The 18807-nt window shown below is 43.8% G+C and overlaps 1 protein-coding gene across 1 annotated transcript; it reads right to left on the bottom strand.

Annotated features, from left to right (window-relative positions):
* Positions 1 to 5203: 5203 nt before the first annotated feature.
* On the bottom strand, positions 5204 to 7573 carry GSX2 (GS homeobox 2). Its single transcript, XM_031942617.1, has 2 exons — positions 6823 to 7573; positions 5204 to 6065 (listed from the first exon to the last, which is right to left on the bottom strand). Exons 1-2 carry the CDS (start codon positions 7379 to 7381, stop codon positions 5725 to 5727), a joined length of 900 nt encoding a protein of 299 aa, XP_031798477.1. The 5' UTR covers positions 7382 to 7573; the 3' UTR covers positions 5204 to 5724.
* Positions 7574 to 18807: the final 11234 nt, after the last annotated feature.

Below are 18807 nucleotides of genomic sequence, written 5' to 3'. Positions count from 1 at the left end.
TTTTTTTTTGCCTTGAGCAGTTGATTGTAAGAATCATAATTTTAGAAGAAACCTAAGAAGTCATCTATTCCAACTCCTTTTTCCCCCTGAGGCAGTTGGGGTTAAGTGACTTGTCCAGGATCACACAACTAGGTGGTGTTAAGTGTCTGAGATCAGATTTGAACGCAGGTCTTCCTGACTTCAGGGCTGAACCACCTAGCTGCCCCTTATTCCAACTCTTTAACTTTACAGATGAAAAATATGGGGGCGGTGGAGACAGATGATTACAAAGTGGCAGAGACAAGATTTGGATCCAAGTCTTCAGACTTCCATTTCAGTACCCTATGCATTGCACTGTTTTGCCTCTGAATCTAGATGTTCCATCAGTGAGTAATATCTCTTGGTCAACAGCAGGGCCTTCAGAAAGAAGAGAGGGTGATGGGATAATAGGATTTAGAGTGGAAAAGAAATTCAGAAATGAATTAGTTTAACTTCTGTAATTTACAGATAAGGAAACCTGGCTCAACTAAAGGAAGTAGGTCCCTTGTCCAGGTAGTAGGAAACAGAACCAATAGAACCAGTTTAAGAGTCCTGGTTCTGTGATGTCCAGTGTTCTTTCTATCCCACCTATTAAGGTATTCTCACTTCTTGGCTTAGAAAATTTTCTCAAGCTACAGCCTTCTCTCCTCAGCAACATCCATTGTAGGAAAAGGAGGCAGAAAGGTCTCTGAAAGGAAAGAACAGTCCCTAGATTCCAGCTCTATCTCTCCAAACTTCAGAAGAACTCCATACTGGGTCTACCACATAAGCATTTCCTTTGGTCTCTGCGACAATTTGGGCCAAAGAGGATGTAACCTTCTGCAACCTTCTGCATTTGATGCTCATCGATGCCCTTAGAGAAACATGCCATAAAAGAAGGAAGGACACTTCTTGGGTCCCTTGCCCTTAGCAGGGTTTCCAGCTGTGTTGCCTTTGCTGGAGCAATGATTGGTGTCAGGGCCTTTGCCTTGAGCTTGTGTCAGTCTCTGGGTGGGAGGGAGAGGGGGAAAGGCTTCTTCTTTGGTTCCTGTCTTCTAGATGTCTGGGGTCAATGGGCAGAGGCCAGGAACTCTTCCCCTCCTGTTATCTTTCAAGGGCTTTCCCTTTACATCAACCTCAGCACCTGCTGTTGAGGGAGTGGATTTAAGCCAAACCAGCTGCTCTGGAGAGTTACTTTATAAAAGAAGGGAATCCCTTTCCCCATCCCTCAACTATCACCTCCACCGACATGATCACCATCTCCCTTTAGAGATTAATTCTCTGAGAAAGGAAGTGTTCTCTAAATCCAGGGACTGATTTCTCATCTATTTCTGAAGTGGAAAACAATTCTTCCCCAGATTGAAATATCAACCTAGCCTGTCACCTTCCCGGGTTTTTGTAAATTAGCAGGCACTTGAATCCCACTGTTTTTAAGATTTTTTTTTTCTATATAAGAAGTAGTCATTTTAGAACTGATAGTATTTTGCAACTTCCCATTCTCCAGAGACAGGCAGCAATAATAGAATCAATAGAATTAAAACTGGAAGGAAAAAATGTGGTTTAGAGTCCATTTTACCAGTAAGGAAACTGAGGCTCAGAAAGCTTTAAGCTATTTGCCCAAGATGACATGGTATATGAATAAAAATTTGAATTAGTTTTGCTGTCTCCAAGTGCTAGACCACAATAATACCTCTTTGTGTATTAATCACTTCATTCTGATTTCTTTTATTGGGACTCCAATTGGGGTGAGTGTTCCCAAGAGAAATACAGTATTATCTTCTGCCCATTAAAAAATGTTAAGTGGCATTGGGTGAGAACCCTAGCAGAACTTGACCTGAATACAATTCCAATTTCCCTTCCTTCTTTACCAGAGAAAGGAGAGAGAATATTTTCTGTTTGTCTTCAAACTGAAGGATGAACCCCAATAGAGAATCCATTGCCCTTTTGCCTAATGGACCAACATTCTATCTGATTTATGACTTCTAAAGACCCCCAAATAATATACGATATTTTCTCTTTTTTCTTTTCTTTTTCCCTCTCTTATTCCCTTCCCTGCCATATCTTTTCTTTTATTCCTTCCCTTATTAATATTTTTTTTTTGGTAGAGGGAAGACTGTGGTTCTGGGGGAAAGTAATATGAATGTCAACAATCTCCTCTAGCTTAAGAGAATTACTCCAGTTCTTCAGGGATTCTCTCCCTCTCTTCCTTCCCCTCCTTTCTCTCCGTCTCCCTCCCTCCCCCCTCTCGTGTGTGTGTGTGTGTCTGTGTGTGTGTGTGTGTGTGTATGTGTAATGTCAGGGTAGAAAACCCTAGAAGAAAGTTCCATATCTCATGTGAAGACTTTTCTAATCACCCCAGTTATTACCCCCTCCAATTGTTTTGTGTTTATTTTATACATGTTTGGTCCATAGTTATATGTACAGACATACAGGAGAGGCAGTGTAATACATTGAATGAATGTTGGATCTGAGTTTAAATTTTTGTTCTGCTATTTTTAATGTCCTGGGCCTCAGTTTCCTCATCTGTAAAAATGAGAAAATGATTGAATTCGATGACTTCTGAGATTCTTTTCAGCTTTATGATGCTATGATAATTTTCCTCTCTCTGACCTTCCCTCTACCTCATCCCAGAATGAGAGCTTTTTGAGGGCAGGAGATGTTTGCTTTTTGTCTCTATTCCTTGGAAAACTTTCTGGTACTTATTATATGCTTGTTGGGTGCTAAATGAATTAAAGTGGTTAAAGGAAGCCTTTTGGAAAAGGCTTTCTTCCTTTTGGAAGACTACAGGAAAAACAATTGCCTGCAGCTTTAAGATATTCCAGTCTGCTTTTTGCCTCCAGGCAGATCACCTATTCCTGGAGCATCTTATTTTCAGGAAAATTCTCCCTAAACTCTCTGCCTCTATTCCCCCAGGAAACAGATGGGAAAAGAAAAGCCTCTTGTGGATTTTCATTTGAAGCAATATGGCAGTCTTACAAAGCTTGGAGCTGGCACCTTGGGAACTCTAGTGCTGTCCTTGTGGCAGCTCCTAGGTCATTCTCCAACCTGGATTCCACTAGGACCTAATCAGCAGCATGGCTTCCAAGGGGTTGCTGGGAGGGGAGAAGAAGAAGGAGAAGCCAGGAGCATTTCTGGGGATTTCCTTAGATACGACTATAGCTCCTATCAGTCCCCTCTACTGAGCCAGTCTTTTGCTTCTTCACCTCTTCTGGGACTCCAGGAGGATGATTTTTACTTAGTCAAAAATTGTCATTTGTGAAGCCCATTTCTGGGCACTGAAGACTGGCATGTAGTGGGAGGATCATAACGTGGGGTGGTAGGGGGACAGAAGGATGAGGTAACTTCTAAAGGTATTTGGGAGATGGAGAAAATACAGAGGATATCCTGCTCCAGAAGTATCCAAGCTAGAATCCTTTTCAGTTTCTTTCAGAGCAAGCTTGACCCTGGCTAGACACACAAAAATGGATCAGATCGGATCTCATTCTCTATAAAACTCCCAGCAATTTATTCTAGTCAGTACCTTATTCTGGCCTTGCTCTTTCCACTTAGGATTTTAAGGGCTTCAGCAATCTCAGTAGATTTTTTTTCTTTTTCATTAATCAAATTACCCTCCTTTTGTGTGTAAACGGAATATGAGGTCAGCAGCTAGCCATCCCTTCCATCTCAGACATTCCCAAATACAGCTTCGTGACCTCTATGGCAGAATGGCAGAGAGATTCTGCTCAGCTACTCAGGATTTTCCCTTCTGACAGTTCTGCTTCTTCCAATACGCTGAGTCTGACTTGTCTGGGGCTAGAAAAAGTGAAGGGGTAAGGAGAGAAAATAGACTAATCTCTCCCATTGATGGACAGGCTTAACTTTGGTCAAGTGGAGTTGCTAATAATGGGAGACTAAGAAAGACCTTCATTATAAGAGAAATCAGAATTTAAGGACTCTCTGTGTGAGCTTAAAAGAAAGATCTCTTCAATGAATCCTCTTGGGTAATATCTTAATAACTATAAGTATTCAGAATCGAGAATTACCGACTCAATGAAGACAAGGGATATGGAAAGCTGTATTTAAAGCAAGGGAAATAGTTTCTCCTACTTCCTGAATCTCTTAGCTCTTTTCAAGGTGGCAGGGAAAACAGAAATGAATCCATATTTTGAAGGCTGAAACTATCCATAAGACCTCTTTTCTTGCACCATAGGTAGGGACATAGGCAGAGTGCACTGGAAGCAGACTGGGAGAGTTAAGGGAAGAAAAAAAAAGTCAGGTTCCTTTTAAAGGGGAGGAGGACTCTCCTAAACAATCAACTCTGAAGGCAGCGATCATATCTTATTTAAAATTGATACTTTATTGGAAGGATTCTTCTTACAATAGCTGCTTAATAAAAATAAGTATACATTAGACTCTGCCCTCATTTTGATTCTTTAGGGTAATAACTAGGGCTACAGGCCCATTTATTATCAATGAGTGGCGATTTGCTATTTTTTGTGGGGAGAGGAGGGAGTAAGGAGTGAAATTTACAACCTATTTGAGGAGTTGTCGCTTTCTTCTGTGAGAATTTTTTTTTTTTTAAACATAGTTGGATTAAAGGACATTTTGATTCTGAGGAAGGAAGAGAAGCAGAGAGTAGAAAAGAGAGGGGGTAAATTTAGCAGCCGGGGCACTTCACTGCTCTGAGCTGAAGAAAACCTTTAGGGGGATTAATTGTAAAAGACATTCTTAGTGTGTTAATTGTGAGGAAGTTAGATTTTAGATGAGGGAGGTCGAGGGATAAGGCTGCCACCCATAATCATTCTCCATCACTGAATAATGACTTAAGGTGTTTCCGCGGTTAGTTTCACCAATCTCTGCGGCACATTAAAAACCTAGATCATCAAAACCCCTCAGACTGGGAGACCCATAATGCCGAGTCTGGGTTTTACCTCCGCCCCTTCTCAAAGGCTGAGTTCAGACGCAGTTTCTATCTGCATCAGTTTCAGAATTGTGATTCAAATACAAATTGGGGGTGGGGTGGGGATGGAGAGATGGAGAGAGAACAGTCCACACAATTAAAAGGCTTTATTACCTCCTTTATTTAAATAAATATAAATATAAATTTATATAAAACTATTCACATACAAAGGGATTCTCAATGAGTGGATTTGTCACTTTTTACAGACAATTTTCAGAAAGCAGAACTACAAGGTATAGTTTTCTAAGTTAATTCCAACTTCAAAACTTCCTGTAAAAAAAAAAAAAGCACAATAAAATAAACAAAAAGCGAGGTTCAGTCATAAGAGATGTTGAAAACGGAGGGCAAATGACATGTTTTTGGAAAACCCCAATACAGTGTTAAAATTCAAATAACCCCCACCCTATAACACCTGCTTTTTTGTGTTATACAAGATTTTTAGTTGACTTCTAAATCAGTTACATTTAAAAAAAAAATCTATGACTGCGAATTGAACACGAACCAAATAGATAAAAACTGAAATGAGCTAAGCCCGGTGCAGGGAGAGGAGGGAAGGAGGGGGCCGGTGTTCTCTTGGCGAGGTTGCAGCAGCAGCAGCAGCAGCAGCAGGTGCAGAACCTTGGAGAAGACTTCCTGGCCCGAGTTCACGTTTTCCTCTCGCCTCTGCAGTGTGTTCCATGATTCCTTTGCGCCTGCCAGGTATGCTCCCCCTAGGGAAGCTCATGGGGCCGGAGAGGGAGGGCAGGACGGAGAGACCTCGGGAGCTGGTCCCGGGGAGCAAGGGGAGCTCATAATGGGGAGATCTCCTTGTCTTCGTTGGCAGAAGAAGGGGATAAGGACTCTTCGTCCTCCGAGCGCGGGTAGTGAACTTGGCTACTGACGCACTTGCAGCCCCCGTGATTGTTCCTCTGCGAACCTTTGCCCTCCTTCTTGTGTTTCACTCGCCGGTTCTGGAACCAGATTTTCACCTGCTTCTCCGAGAGGTTGAGGTACGTGGCGATCTCGATCCTCCGGAGCCGAGAAAGATACATGTTTGACGAGAATTCCCTTTCTAGCTCCAGGAGCTGGGTGCTGGTGAAAGCTGTTCTCATCCTCTTCCCGTTCTGAATTTGGCTGGCGTCGGAGCCACCTGTGCGAGGAAGAAGACACAGAGGAAGAAGCGAAGGTAAACAAGCGGCACCGATAGGCCCGGGCGCTCACCCGGAGAGAGGCCCTCCGACATCCCGCCCCTGCGCGGACGCAGAAAAAGTTAGTCCCTCAACCTTTACCCTCTCCCAGGTTCCCTCCCGATTCAACACGAGGCTCTCCTCCCTTGGATTCGATTACATCTAGAAGGCTATTTTAAACAGCAGTCAGAGCTATTCAGGAGTCTCCCGCTCCCTCATCACTGTGAAAGTCCCTCAGGGGGGAAATTGACTTCCCCACGCCGGGGGCGTCACAGCAAGTTCAAGCAAAAGTGAGGCGGTCCACAGTCGTGACCGCACGCTCACTCACACAGCTCGCATCACGGTTCCAATTTCATCTAGGACCGAGCAACCCTGTCGCCGGCCCGTGGGGGCTGCGGTTTCTCCCTCCCCGAGGACTGAGGAAGCAGGTAAGCAAAGTTACCCCAGATCTGGGCGCTCGGTGGGAGTGGGAGTCGGGGGGAGGAGGGAAGGGAGGAGGGAGTGTGACAAGATTAAAAAAAAAAAAAAATCGGTCCGGCCACATCCTTCCTGATCTTCTCCCTAGAACTTATCGGGTCAAGCACCAAACCGAACTTAAAGGAGACCTCCCCTTATCCATCCCCACCGCCCGGACCGTTTTCTCCCCACCCCCCCAAACGAAAGGCAAAGTTTGGCCCGGATTCCCAGGAAAGGGCAGATCTGGAGAAGTTTTCATCCTACCCATGGTGAGGCAGTGGAACCTTCGGGGGTCGGTGACGTTGTAGGTGGTGGCGGCACAGACAGGTGCGTGGTGTTGGGGGTGTCCCAGGGCAGCGGCCGCGGCGGCCGCCGCCGCCGCCGCCGCTGCCGCCGCCGCCGCCCCGGGCTGCTGGGGCTGGTGGTGATGGTGGTGCTGCGGCTGGTGGTGGTGATGATGGGCATGGCTCATCCGGGGGCAGAACTGCCCATCCCCGGGGCCGGGGGCAAACTGGCTCTTGAGCAGGGGGAGAGCCCCGGCGCCCGCCGCGCCGCCGCCGCCGCCGCCTCCTCCGCCCCCGCCGCCGCCCGCGCCGCCGCCCGTCCGCGCGGAGTGCAGGTGGGAGGTGACGCAGAGTGGACACACGCAGAAAGTGCCGCTTTTGCGCGACTGGCAGCCGGGCCCCGAGACTGACATGACCAGGGGCGACGGCATGCCCAGGGGGATGAGGAAATCGGGGCCGTGAGGGTGCTCAGGTAGGGAGGGCGCAGGCCTCGAAGAGTCCTTGATGATCAGAGAGTCGACATAGAAGGATCGCGACATGTCGCGAAGGGGACGGAGTCCGAGGAGCCTGGGAGGAGAAGGCAGCTTTCTGCCCCTGTTTCTCTTCTGTCTTCACCCCTCCCTCCCCTTTCACCTCCGACGCTCCCCTCGGTTTCTTGGGCTGCGCGAGGACGCTGTCACCGAAGCCCCGAAGGAACGCAGAGGTGCTTAAGTCTGAGGAGCGAACAAAGGGGTCCCCGGAGAGGGCTGGTCCTAACCTCCCCCGCCCGGGCTCCCCTGCTCCGGGGTTTTATATGCCCCAACCCAGCACGTGATGCCAGAGTACCGCACTGCTCCGGCTCCTCGGCATCTCCCCACCCTCGGGATAGGCTGCTCAACTCACAACAAAAACGGGGAGGGGGCGAGCACGGGAGGGGGTGGAGGGCACTGGGAGGAGGAGGGGGAGTGAAGAAAAAAAAGAGGGGGAGGGGGAACTTCGGAAAGTGTATGTTTGGTTAATTTCGCGGTGGTTCTAGCCCTTCTCCTCCCCTTCCTTCCTCCTTCGCAGAGCAACCCCGGGCACTAGCTCCCTGCCCCCGCCCGGGCAGGAAGCCCACCGGAGCACTTTACTTTCCACCCAGTTCTTGGCCCCAAAGCTCGGGTGGAGGGGATGCGGCTAGGTGGAAGGAAAGCCAGAGGCTTTTGGTTAGACTCGGACGGACAAAGGTCTCGTTGGGCTGTGTGCACTTGCTCCCAGGGAGATGCACTCAGTGCCTCCTTTGCTCCTCGGAGCCGCAGAGAGCTGGAAGCTTCAGGGTGTGAAATGCAGGAGGACTGGGTTTCGGCCCACTGCCATTCCCCCGGCCCGGCTCGTTCTCAGACCCACGTCACTGCGTCGAATCTCTGGGCACGACGTGGGTCCTGCTAATGCTGCTTTAGGGCACGGATGACTGGGGGCTGTTCCCATCCTTTTAGAAGAGGTGTTACCTAGTCCACCCTCCCCTTTGGCCTGCTTTTCTCAAACCCCAAATGAGTCGAATGCTGGCAGACTGCCCGTTTAGTCCGTAACCACGTAAACTTGAAAGCGATCAGACCCTCATCATCGGCCAAACCTCTCATTAAATTGGAGACTTTTCGAAAGGACGCCCAAAGCCCTATTTCGCATTCCGAAACACCTGTTCGCCAGGTATTAGACCGAAGGGCCTTTGAGCCAGGTTCTGGACCGAAGGGCCTTTGAAATCTCCTTTCTGCTGGCCTCCAGCAGCTCCCCGAGAGGGCTCGCTGAAGGTCCTTCCTCCTCCGAATCCAGTCTCTAACTACTGGATTCTTCTCCATCCTCTGGCATCCTGTGCTTAAGAGCTGAGGGGTTGGACCAGATCTTTCTCTTCTCTCTCAGCATCTTCGACGACCTTTACGGCTTTTTCTGGAAGGATGAGTGACTGGTAAAGTAAATGAGAGTCTTTCCTCTCAGCTCTCCCATAGAGAGAAATCAGAAGTGAATAGAAAACCTTGAGATTAGGGAATGTCCGCTTCTTCCCTCTTTGGGAGACTCAGGGGTTGTGAACTTTCCAAGACTATAATAAATAGTCTGGGAGTCGTGGTCCATTTGGGTTTCTTTTCATTTACTTATCCATCACTTTTATGGCCATACACTATGTTTGATTGCCCGATGTGTGTTTTTCTAAGTGCTGTGGGTGAGGAGAGTTTATGCCCCGAAGGGCAAGGAAAGGCCCCAGCAACTCTGTTGCCTTCTCCTGCCCTAGGAACTGCTGCACTTTTCAAGGCGCACTTCCTGCTCCTGAGAAGCCAAATGGGCAAGGATTTGACAGGTTTCTCACCTGTACGTTTGACATTTTTTCCAGCCTGTTTCTATAGTCTGAAGAAAAGCTGAATTTTAAACGCAGCCCAAAATGATTTTACCCTGGGGCGCTAAATTCCCATCTGAGTTCACCGGAAGGGCTTAGAGTAAACTGGGTGCAGAGAACTAGAGGGAATGACTGAAGTTGACTACCTGAGTTCCCCAAGTGACCCAAGCCAGACTGGGGGAATCTCTTTTCAATTCTCTTCTTCTTTCTATCCGATTTCACCTTCCCATTCTCTCCCCTTCTCTCTTCTTTCTTTCCTCTGTCTTCCTACTTCCCGATCTCTCTCTAGTTTCCTCCTTTGCCGTCTTCCTTCCCTTTCTCTCTATCTTTTTCTCTCCCCCCCCCCCCCCAGGCGAGGTGTAATTGGGTTGTAGGGACACTCTGCACTCGGGGAGTCAGGATTTATGGATGGCAATTAAAGTTTTATGAATTGCAGCTGAGGCTGGTTATTGAGCTATTTGAATGTGATTAGAATTCAATTAGAAAGTGGTTAGTGGACGGTGGGTCTCTGGAGTGTAAACAGACAGCTATTCCAGAAATGTGCTAATCCAACATCTTGTGACAACAATTAGGGAGTTTTAGGGTTTAAGGCGGGTCAGCCTCAACTTTATTTGCTTTTTACCAAGATTGGGAGAAGGAACCTTTGCAAAATATGCTCAGCTTTATCCTAGGCCAAGTGAACACTAGCAAAGTGAAATCGAGAAATAGACAATTATGCAAATAATTCTAATACTTGTGCCTCAATGAATATTTTAGATAGAGCAGAAATTCTTTTCAGGCCTCCATTTTCCATAATAATTGATTCAGTTATCTCTTTGCTTAGATAGTTTCAATCTTGCATCTTGTACATAAATTATAGGATATTAATACCTAGTTTGTCAGATGAGAGGGCTGAATTGACTAGATGGTTTCCAAAGTGGTCTCTCTCAGCCAAGACTTTCTATTATTCTACTTAGATCTACTGGATTTGTATGGAGAGATTCAAAGTTTTGCTTCAGAGGAAAATCCTCTTAAGTGTATTCTAAGAAATATTTCTAACTCATAGGAGAAGCCTGTCTATATGAGGCCAGTAAGTAATACATTTAAAAAGTTATTTGCAATTTTATATCTTTGAAAAGGAGAATTTTGCTAAAAGACTAGGAATCTGGGTAAAGTGTCTGATTGCAGGGGATCTCAGTTAAAATATTCCCATATATTCTCCAACAAGTTATCCCAATACTCTGAGCCCAGAGTCAATTTGAATTTAGATCCTGCCTCTGAAGCTTATTAGGTGTGTGACCCTAGTCAGGTCACTGTTTGTCTTAATTTTCTCAACTGTAAAATGGGGATCATAACAGCACTTATCTGGAAGGGTTGTTATGAGAATCTGTAAAAGAAAAAAAAAATAGGATAGTACCTGGCACATAGTAGGCACTATATAAATACTTATTCCCTAAGCCTCAATCTCCTAGCTATTAGCTAGGTAAGCAGTTTCATGCCCTGGAGAAAAGAAAAGCCAGTGAATGATAACTTCGTGGTCTGACATCTGGAAAGCTTGTCCCCTTGAAGAACTATAGACACTTCTCTGGCAAAAACAAACAATAACAAAAACAATCGTGGCTCATCTGTTTCAGTCTTTCTCTTCCTCCTCTTTCTCCACTGGCTGACTCTGGGACTTCTGACAAGTACTAAATTATACTTTGCTCGACGACAAAGCTCACGGTTTCTTAATCTTTGTATCTTTCTAGAACTTGGGATGCAGTAGGAGCTAATCAACGTTTCTAGAACTCGTAATGTTGAAAGAATGATTTTGAAAGATCTCTTTGAAAGAAAAATCTCTTTCTTTATTTGTAAAGATGAGGGGCTGATCCCTTCCATTTCCTATGCATTCCATCATTCCCTCGGTCTCTCCTCACACCTCCGGGCCACTCTCCTATTAAACAATTCCAGTTCTTCTGAACCCCAGTTGCGGACTGGGACTGTAATGACTTGGTGCCAAATTAGAGCAACCCCAGTTTCCTACGAGTCTCAGGCGTTTGCTTTGGAGAAATAGCCCATTAGGAGGAGTGGGGAGTGGAGTGGGATGAGTCAGGTAGAGGAAGAACTCACACCAGTTATTTCGACATAAAATGATTATAATAACCCAGAGCATCCCCCAAATCACGTCGTGGAAGGGACTAATAGTTAGCTGAAGGGCCGGGAGCTGTGATCCTTCCAAATCATGCGGGTTGACTGTAGGCGTGTGCCCACAGCCCCCTCATCCTCTTCACAATTTTATTTCTCAATAATTCTGTCCGATAAAATTTCATTGTCCATTAAGTAATCCCCGAAATGAGAGCTCTTATGAGCCTATAATGAGCTCTAATTGCTGCGACTAGTCGAGCCACGTGGAAGGATTTAGAAGGTATTAAGCAGTTGGGTACAGAGCACAGGCTGTTACCTAGCCATTACTTTCATAATTCAAGGAGAAAATTAGTCCTTTTAAGGGAAAATCCTTTGATTCCCTTCATTCTGCTCCGGGTGACAGAGTATTGCTTTGTCTTCCTTTAGTTCAAGACGGTGTAACAAATGAGAATGTAACGAAATTGCCCGTCTAACCCAGCACACCTCACCCCTAGAATCACTTTTTAAAAATCAGAGGAGTTTAAAAAGAACACCAGATCTCCTTTTTTTCCCCTCCAGCTTGCAACTTTTGGTGGTCTGGTTTTTTCCTTCATTTCTCCATCAGTTATGTACTCTTTCTTTCTCCTCCTTCGTTCCTTCTCTTTCTTTCATCCTTCCTCTCTCTTTTTCCTTCCTCTTTTCTCTTCCTCTCTTCCCTCTTTACTTCTTTCTATATCCCCTACAGACGTCCCTTTTTTCTTTCTTTCTCTATTTCTCTTCACTCCCGAGAACCCCCCCCCCTCCTCCCAGCTATCCCCACAATCCACCTCCAGTGCATCATCCACCAAAACTTCAGGCTCCTTTTTTTCCCCAATCAATTTGCCCGAAGCAGTTCTGCATCCTCGCTGCTATGGATGGATCGTGAGACAGCCGCTGTTGTTTCAGCACATTCCTGCCTCGCTCCCCCCTCCTTGCCCCCATGCTCCCCTACGGTTCTCCCAGTTTCGGGGTGTCCCCACCTTGAAACTGGTCCCAAGTTGACAGAGGAGAGAGCAGCCTCTCCAGCCCTGGTGTTGTAGCGCTATTCTTGCAAGGATTTGCTCGTCTAACATTGATTTCATATTAGTTTCCAAAGCGATGAATGATCTCAAAGCTGGGTTTTGTTAGCTGCACGCCAACAGGAGACAGGACTTACTTGCCCCCAGCTCCCATTAATGAGGTCATTATAAAAGCGTGAACAAGTCTATGAATGTTTTATTGAAAGCGCATCGTTAACTTGTATCCATCCTTTTCTCCAAGTGGCATTGTGATATTGCTGTCTGTGGCACATCTTACCCAATATAGCCCGAGATTTCTCCATTATCTGTAACCAGGCAACACTTTCTGAATACCAAAAATTGAAAAGAACCGCTTAGTCTTCAAGAAAGTCCTCAATAATAGTGGAAAAGAACAAAGATCCAGGAGACAACAAAATGCCACAGGGGTGACTTTTCATGAGCAATTATCTCTCATTAATCAGAAGAACAGCTGCAATATTAATTTTCTCTCTTTCTTCCTCTCTTTTCACAGTCCCCAACATTTGAATAATCATAAATTTTGATTTTATGGAGGAGCAACAATTTCAGGGGATTGAGGAAACCAGCTACCTATGGGGAGACAGGAGCTTTAGGAGAAAATGCTCTTATTTTTAGCCTGCCCCCCAAAAAATGAGGGGGAGGGGTGCTAGAGAAAAAAGGATCCCCCCCTTTTTTTTCCTTGATTGTGGATTGGAGGCAGGACTTTCTCTCCCCCTCCCTTTCTTCCCCTCCCCTTCGGCCTTCCCTCCCACGTCTCCTCCCTTTCCCCTTCCTCTTTGCCCTGCCATCATTCCCTCTCCTTTCCCCTCCCCCTTTCACTTATGGAAACGAGCAGGAAAACGTCTCAAGTGTCTGCAGTGGCTGAAGCGTGGGAGTTTCAACATCACTGCTGTCCATTTAACTTTCAAACATGAAGCCAAGCGTTGTAGATCTGTCCAAAGAGACAATCTTTGGGCGTAACTCGCATTGTAGCACATCAAAAGCCCCTTCGCATTATATGAACTAAGCGGCGCATTCATCAGAAATGGGGCAATAGTTCTCTTTTCAGAGTCCTGAGATTTTATTGTGAACAGGATATGTAGCAAGGGTGGAAAACTCGGTTCCCCAAAGATAAGGATGTAACATTAAAACGAGCTTTGGGGATTTAAAAGAATCTCATTACAGCAGAGACTAGCAATTAAAAAAAAAAAAAAAAGACCTCTCTGAAAAGCTGTGGACCCGAATAAAAAAGGGGAGTTTTCGCTCAGCTTCCACATCCTTGCACTTGTTGAGTAGGAATTCAGTCTGCTGCGGCTATTACCTTCAGCTGCCCGAATATGGTCACTTTTAATGGGAGGCTGAACGAGGCTATTCACCTAAAGAAACGGGGTTAGACTGGGGAAACAACAACAACAACAAAATGATTTCTCTTCTCCCCTTATTTGCTCAGGGAACGGACAGCCTTTTTGAAGAGCTCGAATTCTCAACCCCAGGGAGGAATTGCAGTTGACTCTTGCAGAAGATGGGCTGGGGGAGAGAGGAAAGGGAATTTTTTTTTGGGGGGGGGGGGACTGAGGAGATGAGAAGGTTAAACCCAGCTGTATCAGTAGCATCATCAAACAGGAGAAAAGCTTGTAGTTGCCAAAAAGGCTTTTATAACATTAAGAGTTGTAGTAGATCTCCCTGCAGCCATTCTCTGTTCGACCCCCTCCCTTGCCATCTCTCTCCCCTCCCTCAAAACACGAAATTGTGAAGAGCAAACAGTGAATACGTCTGTAAATAGTTCTCTTCTTACAGCTGTGTTCGAAACTCTAGAGATGTAGGGGGCTGGAATCCTTTGCCCCCAGTTAACGAGAGAACTCTTTCATAGAGGAGATATTGTTATTTGGCTTCTATGAGATTGCAAATGAAGAGACAAATCTAAAATAAACTAGTTTTATTTAGAGGTAAATTGGTGTTTCAGCCTCCATAACGAGTGGACAAATTATTTGAATCATTCAGCAAAATTGAATTTTTACTGAATCTGTATATTTGGGGGGAAGGGAGAATGAATCTTGTGACTTTTTCTCGGTGAGTGAGGATGCTAAGAAAGCTGAATTGTCCGGATAATCATCCAAATGTCCACGTTTTCCAACACAAATTGTCAGGGACCACATCAGCTAGGGTGTCGAGTGATTGGTGTAGGCTTAAGATGACATAGAGGCAACTCTCAGTGACCGACGAGTGAATGGAGTGCAAGCTCTGGCAGATCCTAGCAATCCTGAATGGTTTCAGATGTGGGCAGGGAATTGATGCTGCCACCGGCCTGGGGGAGTTCAGAAGCTCCTCATTAGAGTGCCATGGATACCACAACACTTTTCCAAGACCACTGAAGAAAGATTTCCGGGAGGGGTGGGAGGGAAAGTTCATACAGTTAACAAACTTTTTTTTAGTGCTTACCATGTGCTAGGTAGGTACTGTGCTAAGGGCTGGAGGAGATCCTGTGTCTTAGAAAAGGTATAGAAGGAAAGCAAATACTAAAACGATTAAACAAAAGAAGAAATATCAATTCAGAGGAAGCACTCATATTTGTGATCAAAGCCTTTTTGCTGCAGAGGATTTTGATGCAAACCAGGAGTTTAGTGTGGCCTTTAAAAATGATAATTTTTAAATTTTAAAAATACAAAAAATATTTGTAAACGTATTAATTGCACTGAAAGAACATATCTAATTAATTTAAATTTCAGATCCTAGAAAATCTTGCATTTCGGTGGCATTTGTTCCTCAAATCTTTGCCCAACACTTTGAATTTGGGAAATTTAAGACAGTTATGGTAGACTGGTGGAAATAAAGGCCAATGAATCCCAAGTACACAGTCTGTCTGAGGAATTTAATGTCATGCATTCCTTTACCAAGAAAAACTGCCTTGTGATTCACTGTGATAGAGATTTTCTTCACAAATAGCCTTGATTGCTTGCTTTGGGGAGGGAAAAGGATTGAGAGGGAGAAAAATTTGGAACACAAGGTTTAGCAAAAGTGAATCTTGAAAACTGTCTTTACGTGTATATGAAAAAATAAAACCTTATTAAATTAAACAAATAAAAACAAAAAACAAAGAACCCTTGACAAAATAATAAAATGGAACTCGCAACATTCAGATTCTTCAGTCCCAGCTTTGCTACAGATTCCTTGTTATCAACTTATAAGGTTCTTTGCTTTTTGAGGACAAGACTCCATGTTTATCCTGGTATCTTGTTATTAACTTATAAAGCTCTTTGCTTTTTGAGGACAGGACTCCATGTTTATTCTGGTATCTGCACTAGTGCTGGATTAGTCAGTGTATTGCATATAAGAGGTTTCTAATAAATGTTTGAATCATAAATCACTTAAACTCTAGGGACCTCAGTTTCCTCATCTGTAAAATAAATGCACTCAACTAGATGATTTCTAAAATTCCTTAGAGTTCTTAATTTCATGATTCTTCCTCTTCCCTCAAATGTTTTTTTTTTTCATTTTTTTCTGCTCTTCAAGGGCTTTGCCTCTGTCCCACCCTTTTTCATCCTGATCCTTGCCTTTGGGAAACTGAGTCTGATCAGTTCAATCAGACTGATTTCATGGAAAGAGAAAGAAATAAACTCTGAGCTCAAAAGCCTTTTAGAAAAATGGACTTTCAAACTGTACTTAATTGTACATTTCTGGGACTAGGGCTGAAAGAAGACTATATTAAGTTGCTTTTCACTAAGGTATTCTCCTTGGGAGTGACAGTTAGGTGCTGAAGTGATTAGAGTACTGCGCCTACAGTCAGGAAGGCTCAATTTCCTAAATTCAAATCTGGTCTCAAACACTTAGTAGCTGTGTGACCCTAGGCAAGTCACTTTATTCTGTTTATCTTAGTTTTCTCATCTGCTAAATGAGCTGGAGAAGGAAATGGCAAACCACTTCAGTATATTTGTCTAGAAGACTCCACATAGATGCATGAAGAGTGGAATGTGATTGAACAATGTCACTCTCTTGGGATAATATTCCAACAGGTTTCTGGTCAAGTTCCAGGCAAGACTGACCCAAATGATACAGCTTTCCGAAGCAAGATACTAAATTTGAATCTTTCCAAGAATTGAATGTGTCCAAATGCTGAAAGGGTGACCCTCTAAGACACAGCCAGACTCATAAAATTTTAAAGTTTTGAGAGAGACTTTAGATCATTTAGTCCAGTTACTTCTTATTTTACAGATGAACATACTAAAGCCCAGTGTTGACTAATGTCAGGCAGATGGTAAAGGCAAAGCAAGAACTTCAACCCAGACATGATTTTGCTCAATTCATTGCACCGGGGAAGCTCTTTAAAGATGTAGGTTCTCACTCCATCTTTTTCTTTTTTAACTTTATTTTTTTTTTTATTTAATAGCCTTTTATTTACAGGATATATACATGGGTAACTTTACAGCAATAACAATTGCCAAACCTCTTGTTCCAATTTTTCACCTCTTACCCCCCCCACCCCCTCCCCTAGATGGCAGGATGACCAGTAGATGTTAAATATATTAAAATATAACTTTAACTTTATTTTTTTAAAGATAGATCCAGACCTGCTTTGTTGAAGAGAAAGCAATTCTGACTTGGATGAAAAAACTCAATTCTTCCTGTTCCTGCTACAGAAGATGTTCCTGTTTCAATCCTTGTCCTTCCTACACTAAATAAACACTGAGGTAGAGATCTGCATCCCAAGCCTGTCTGGAATTATTGTAACTAAGTGTGTGTGCTTTTAGCTACTTAGTAGATTTGACTTTACTGGGAGAAGCTGGGTCAGTGGGACCTCTGGAATGGAGGAGAATCCAAGCAAGAGGAACAAGGGAGTGTCTCAGAAACCTGAGGGGCCAGCGCCAGTCAGGGTGGGAGAAACTGTTATCGGAGTGATAGCATTTGCTTAAGAAGACTCACACTTTCCCCTTCCCCCATTCTCAAAGGAGGGAGGGAGGCAGTGAGAGTTACAAAGAACCTTCAAGGAGTTTGGAAGAAAAGAAAGAAGTTGTTATACAAGGATGTAAGAGAAGCATCACCAATTTGTTGGATCTTTATTCCTGTCATCATTTCTGAAGGAATATGGCTTCAGATTTACTCCTTCAGATGCAAATGAATTTTATCTTTTTTTTCCTACCGTGAACAAATTTTAAGAAGGTACTTTAAGCAAAAAACAACTTAGTTCTCAGATTCTGTTTCTTCCTCTGTCTCTTTAAAGTAAAATTTCCTTTTAAAAATAAACATTTTAATTTTTTCCAATTACATATAAAAACAAATGTTAGCATTCATTGTTTTAATATTTTGAGTTCCAAATTCTTTCCCTCCTTTCTCTCTTCATTGACAAGGCTGGTGATTTGATATGGTTTCTACATGTTTAGTCATGCACAACATTGGCTATATCAGTTATATTGTGAAAGAAAACACCGATTCCCCCTCCCAAAAAGCAACCCTCACAAAACAAAAACAAAAACAAAAGAAAACAACAACAAAATCCCATTATGCTTCAATCTGCATCCAGACTCCATTACTTCTTTTTTTGGAGGTGAATAACATTTTTCATCATAAATCTTTTGCAACTTTCTTGGATCTTTGTATAGCTAAGAATAGGTAACTATTCACAATTGATTAGCACATGTTTTTGCTGTTATTGTGTTTGATGTCTCCTGATTTTGCTCATTTCACTTTGCATCAGTTCATGCAAGAATTTCCAGGTTTTTCTGAAAGCATCTTGCTCATTTCTTACGCCACAGTAGTATTCCATCACAATCATATGCCACAGCTTGTTCAGCCTTTCCCCAATTGAAATTCCCTCAATTTCCAATAAAGTATTGTATTTTAAGATGATTTTTTGCATCGATATTTCAGTTGTGTCTGATCACACACCCTCACAAAACTCTTCCATCTCCCTCCATCCACCGACTCTCCCCAATCCTATCAAGTCATTTTTGCTCCTATGATCGCCAATAAGCACTTTTGATTGATAAATGGAGTCTAAATGTCATTTTTTCTCTTTATTACTTGTTCATGATTTGGACAAGGAGAAGAGACACAGGTGACTCGTATATACTCTTCCAAAGTGCCAGTCAGTAATTTAAAAATTAAATCAGGATTTCCTGGTCCCTGATAATGTACAATTAAGTGAAGTCCACCCTAGAAAGCTTCTGGCAGCTAGAGTCCAGAGTTCTTGATGAATCTTGAGAAATCAGCTGTGTTCAAACTTAAAAGTTTGAATGTCTAATCTGTTGCAAAGACCTGTAGATTTCACCTATGCAATGTTTCTCTCCTTATATAGAGCTTATATAGCTCTTGTGCAGGCCTCCCTCACCTTGGCTCTAGCACTTTTTTCTGACTGTCCTCCATACCTGGAATGCTCTCTCTCTCCATTTTTGTCTACTGATTTCCTTGGCTTTCATCAAATCCCAACTAAAATCCCATTTTTTATAGGAAGGTTTTCCTTTTTTTAAGATAAAATTGTCATTTTTATTAT

This window comes from Sarcophilus harrisii, chromosome 6, assembly GCF_902635505.1.
Source record: "Sarcophilus harrisii chromosome 6, mSarHar1.11, whole genome shotgun sequence".
NCBI lineage: Eukaryota > Metazoa > Chordata > Mammalia > Dasyuromorphia > Dasyuridae > Sarcophilus > Sarcophilus harrisii.
The sequence above is the reverse complement of the archived record's forward strand: the minus strand, read 5'-3'. Positions and strand labels throughout refer to the sequence as shown.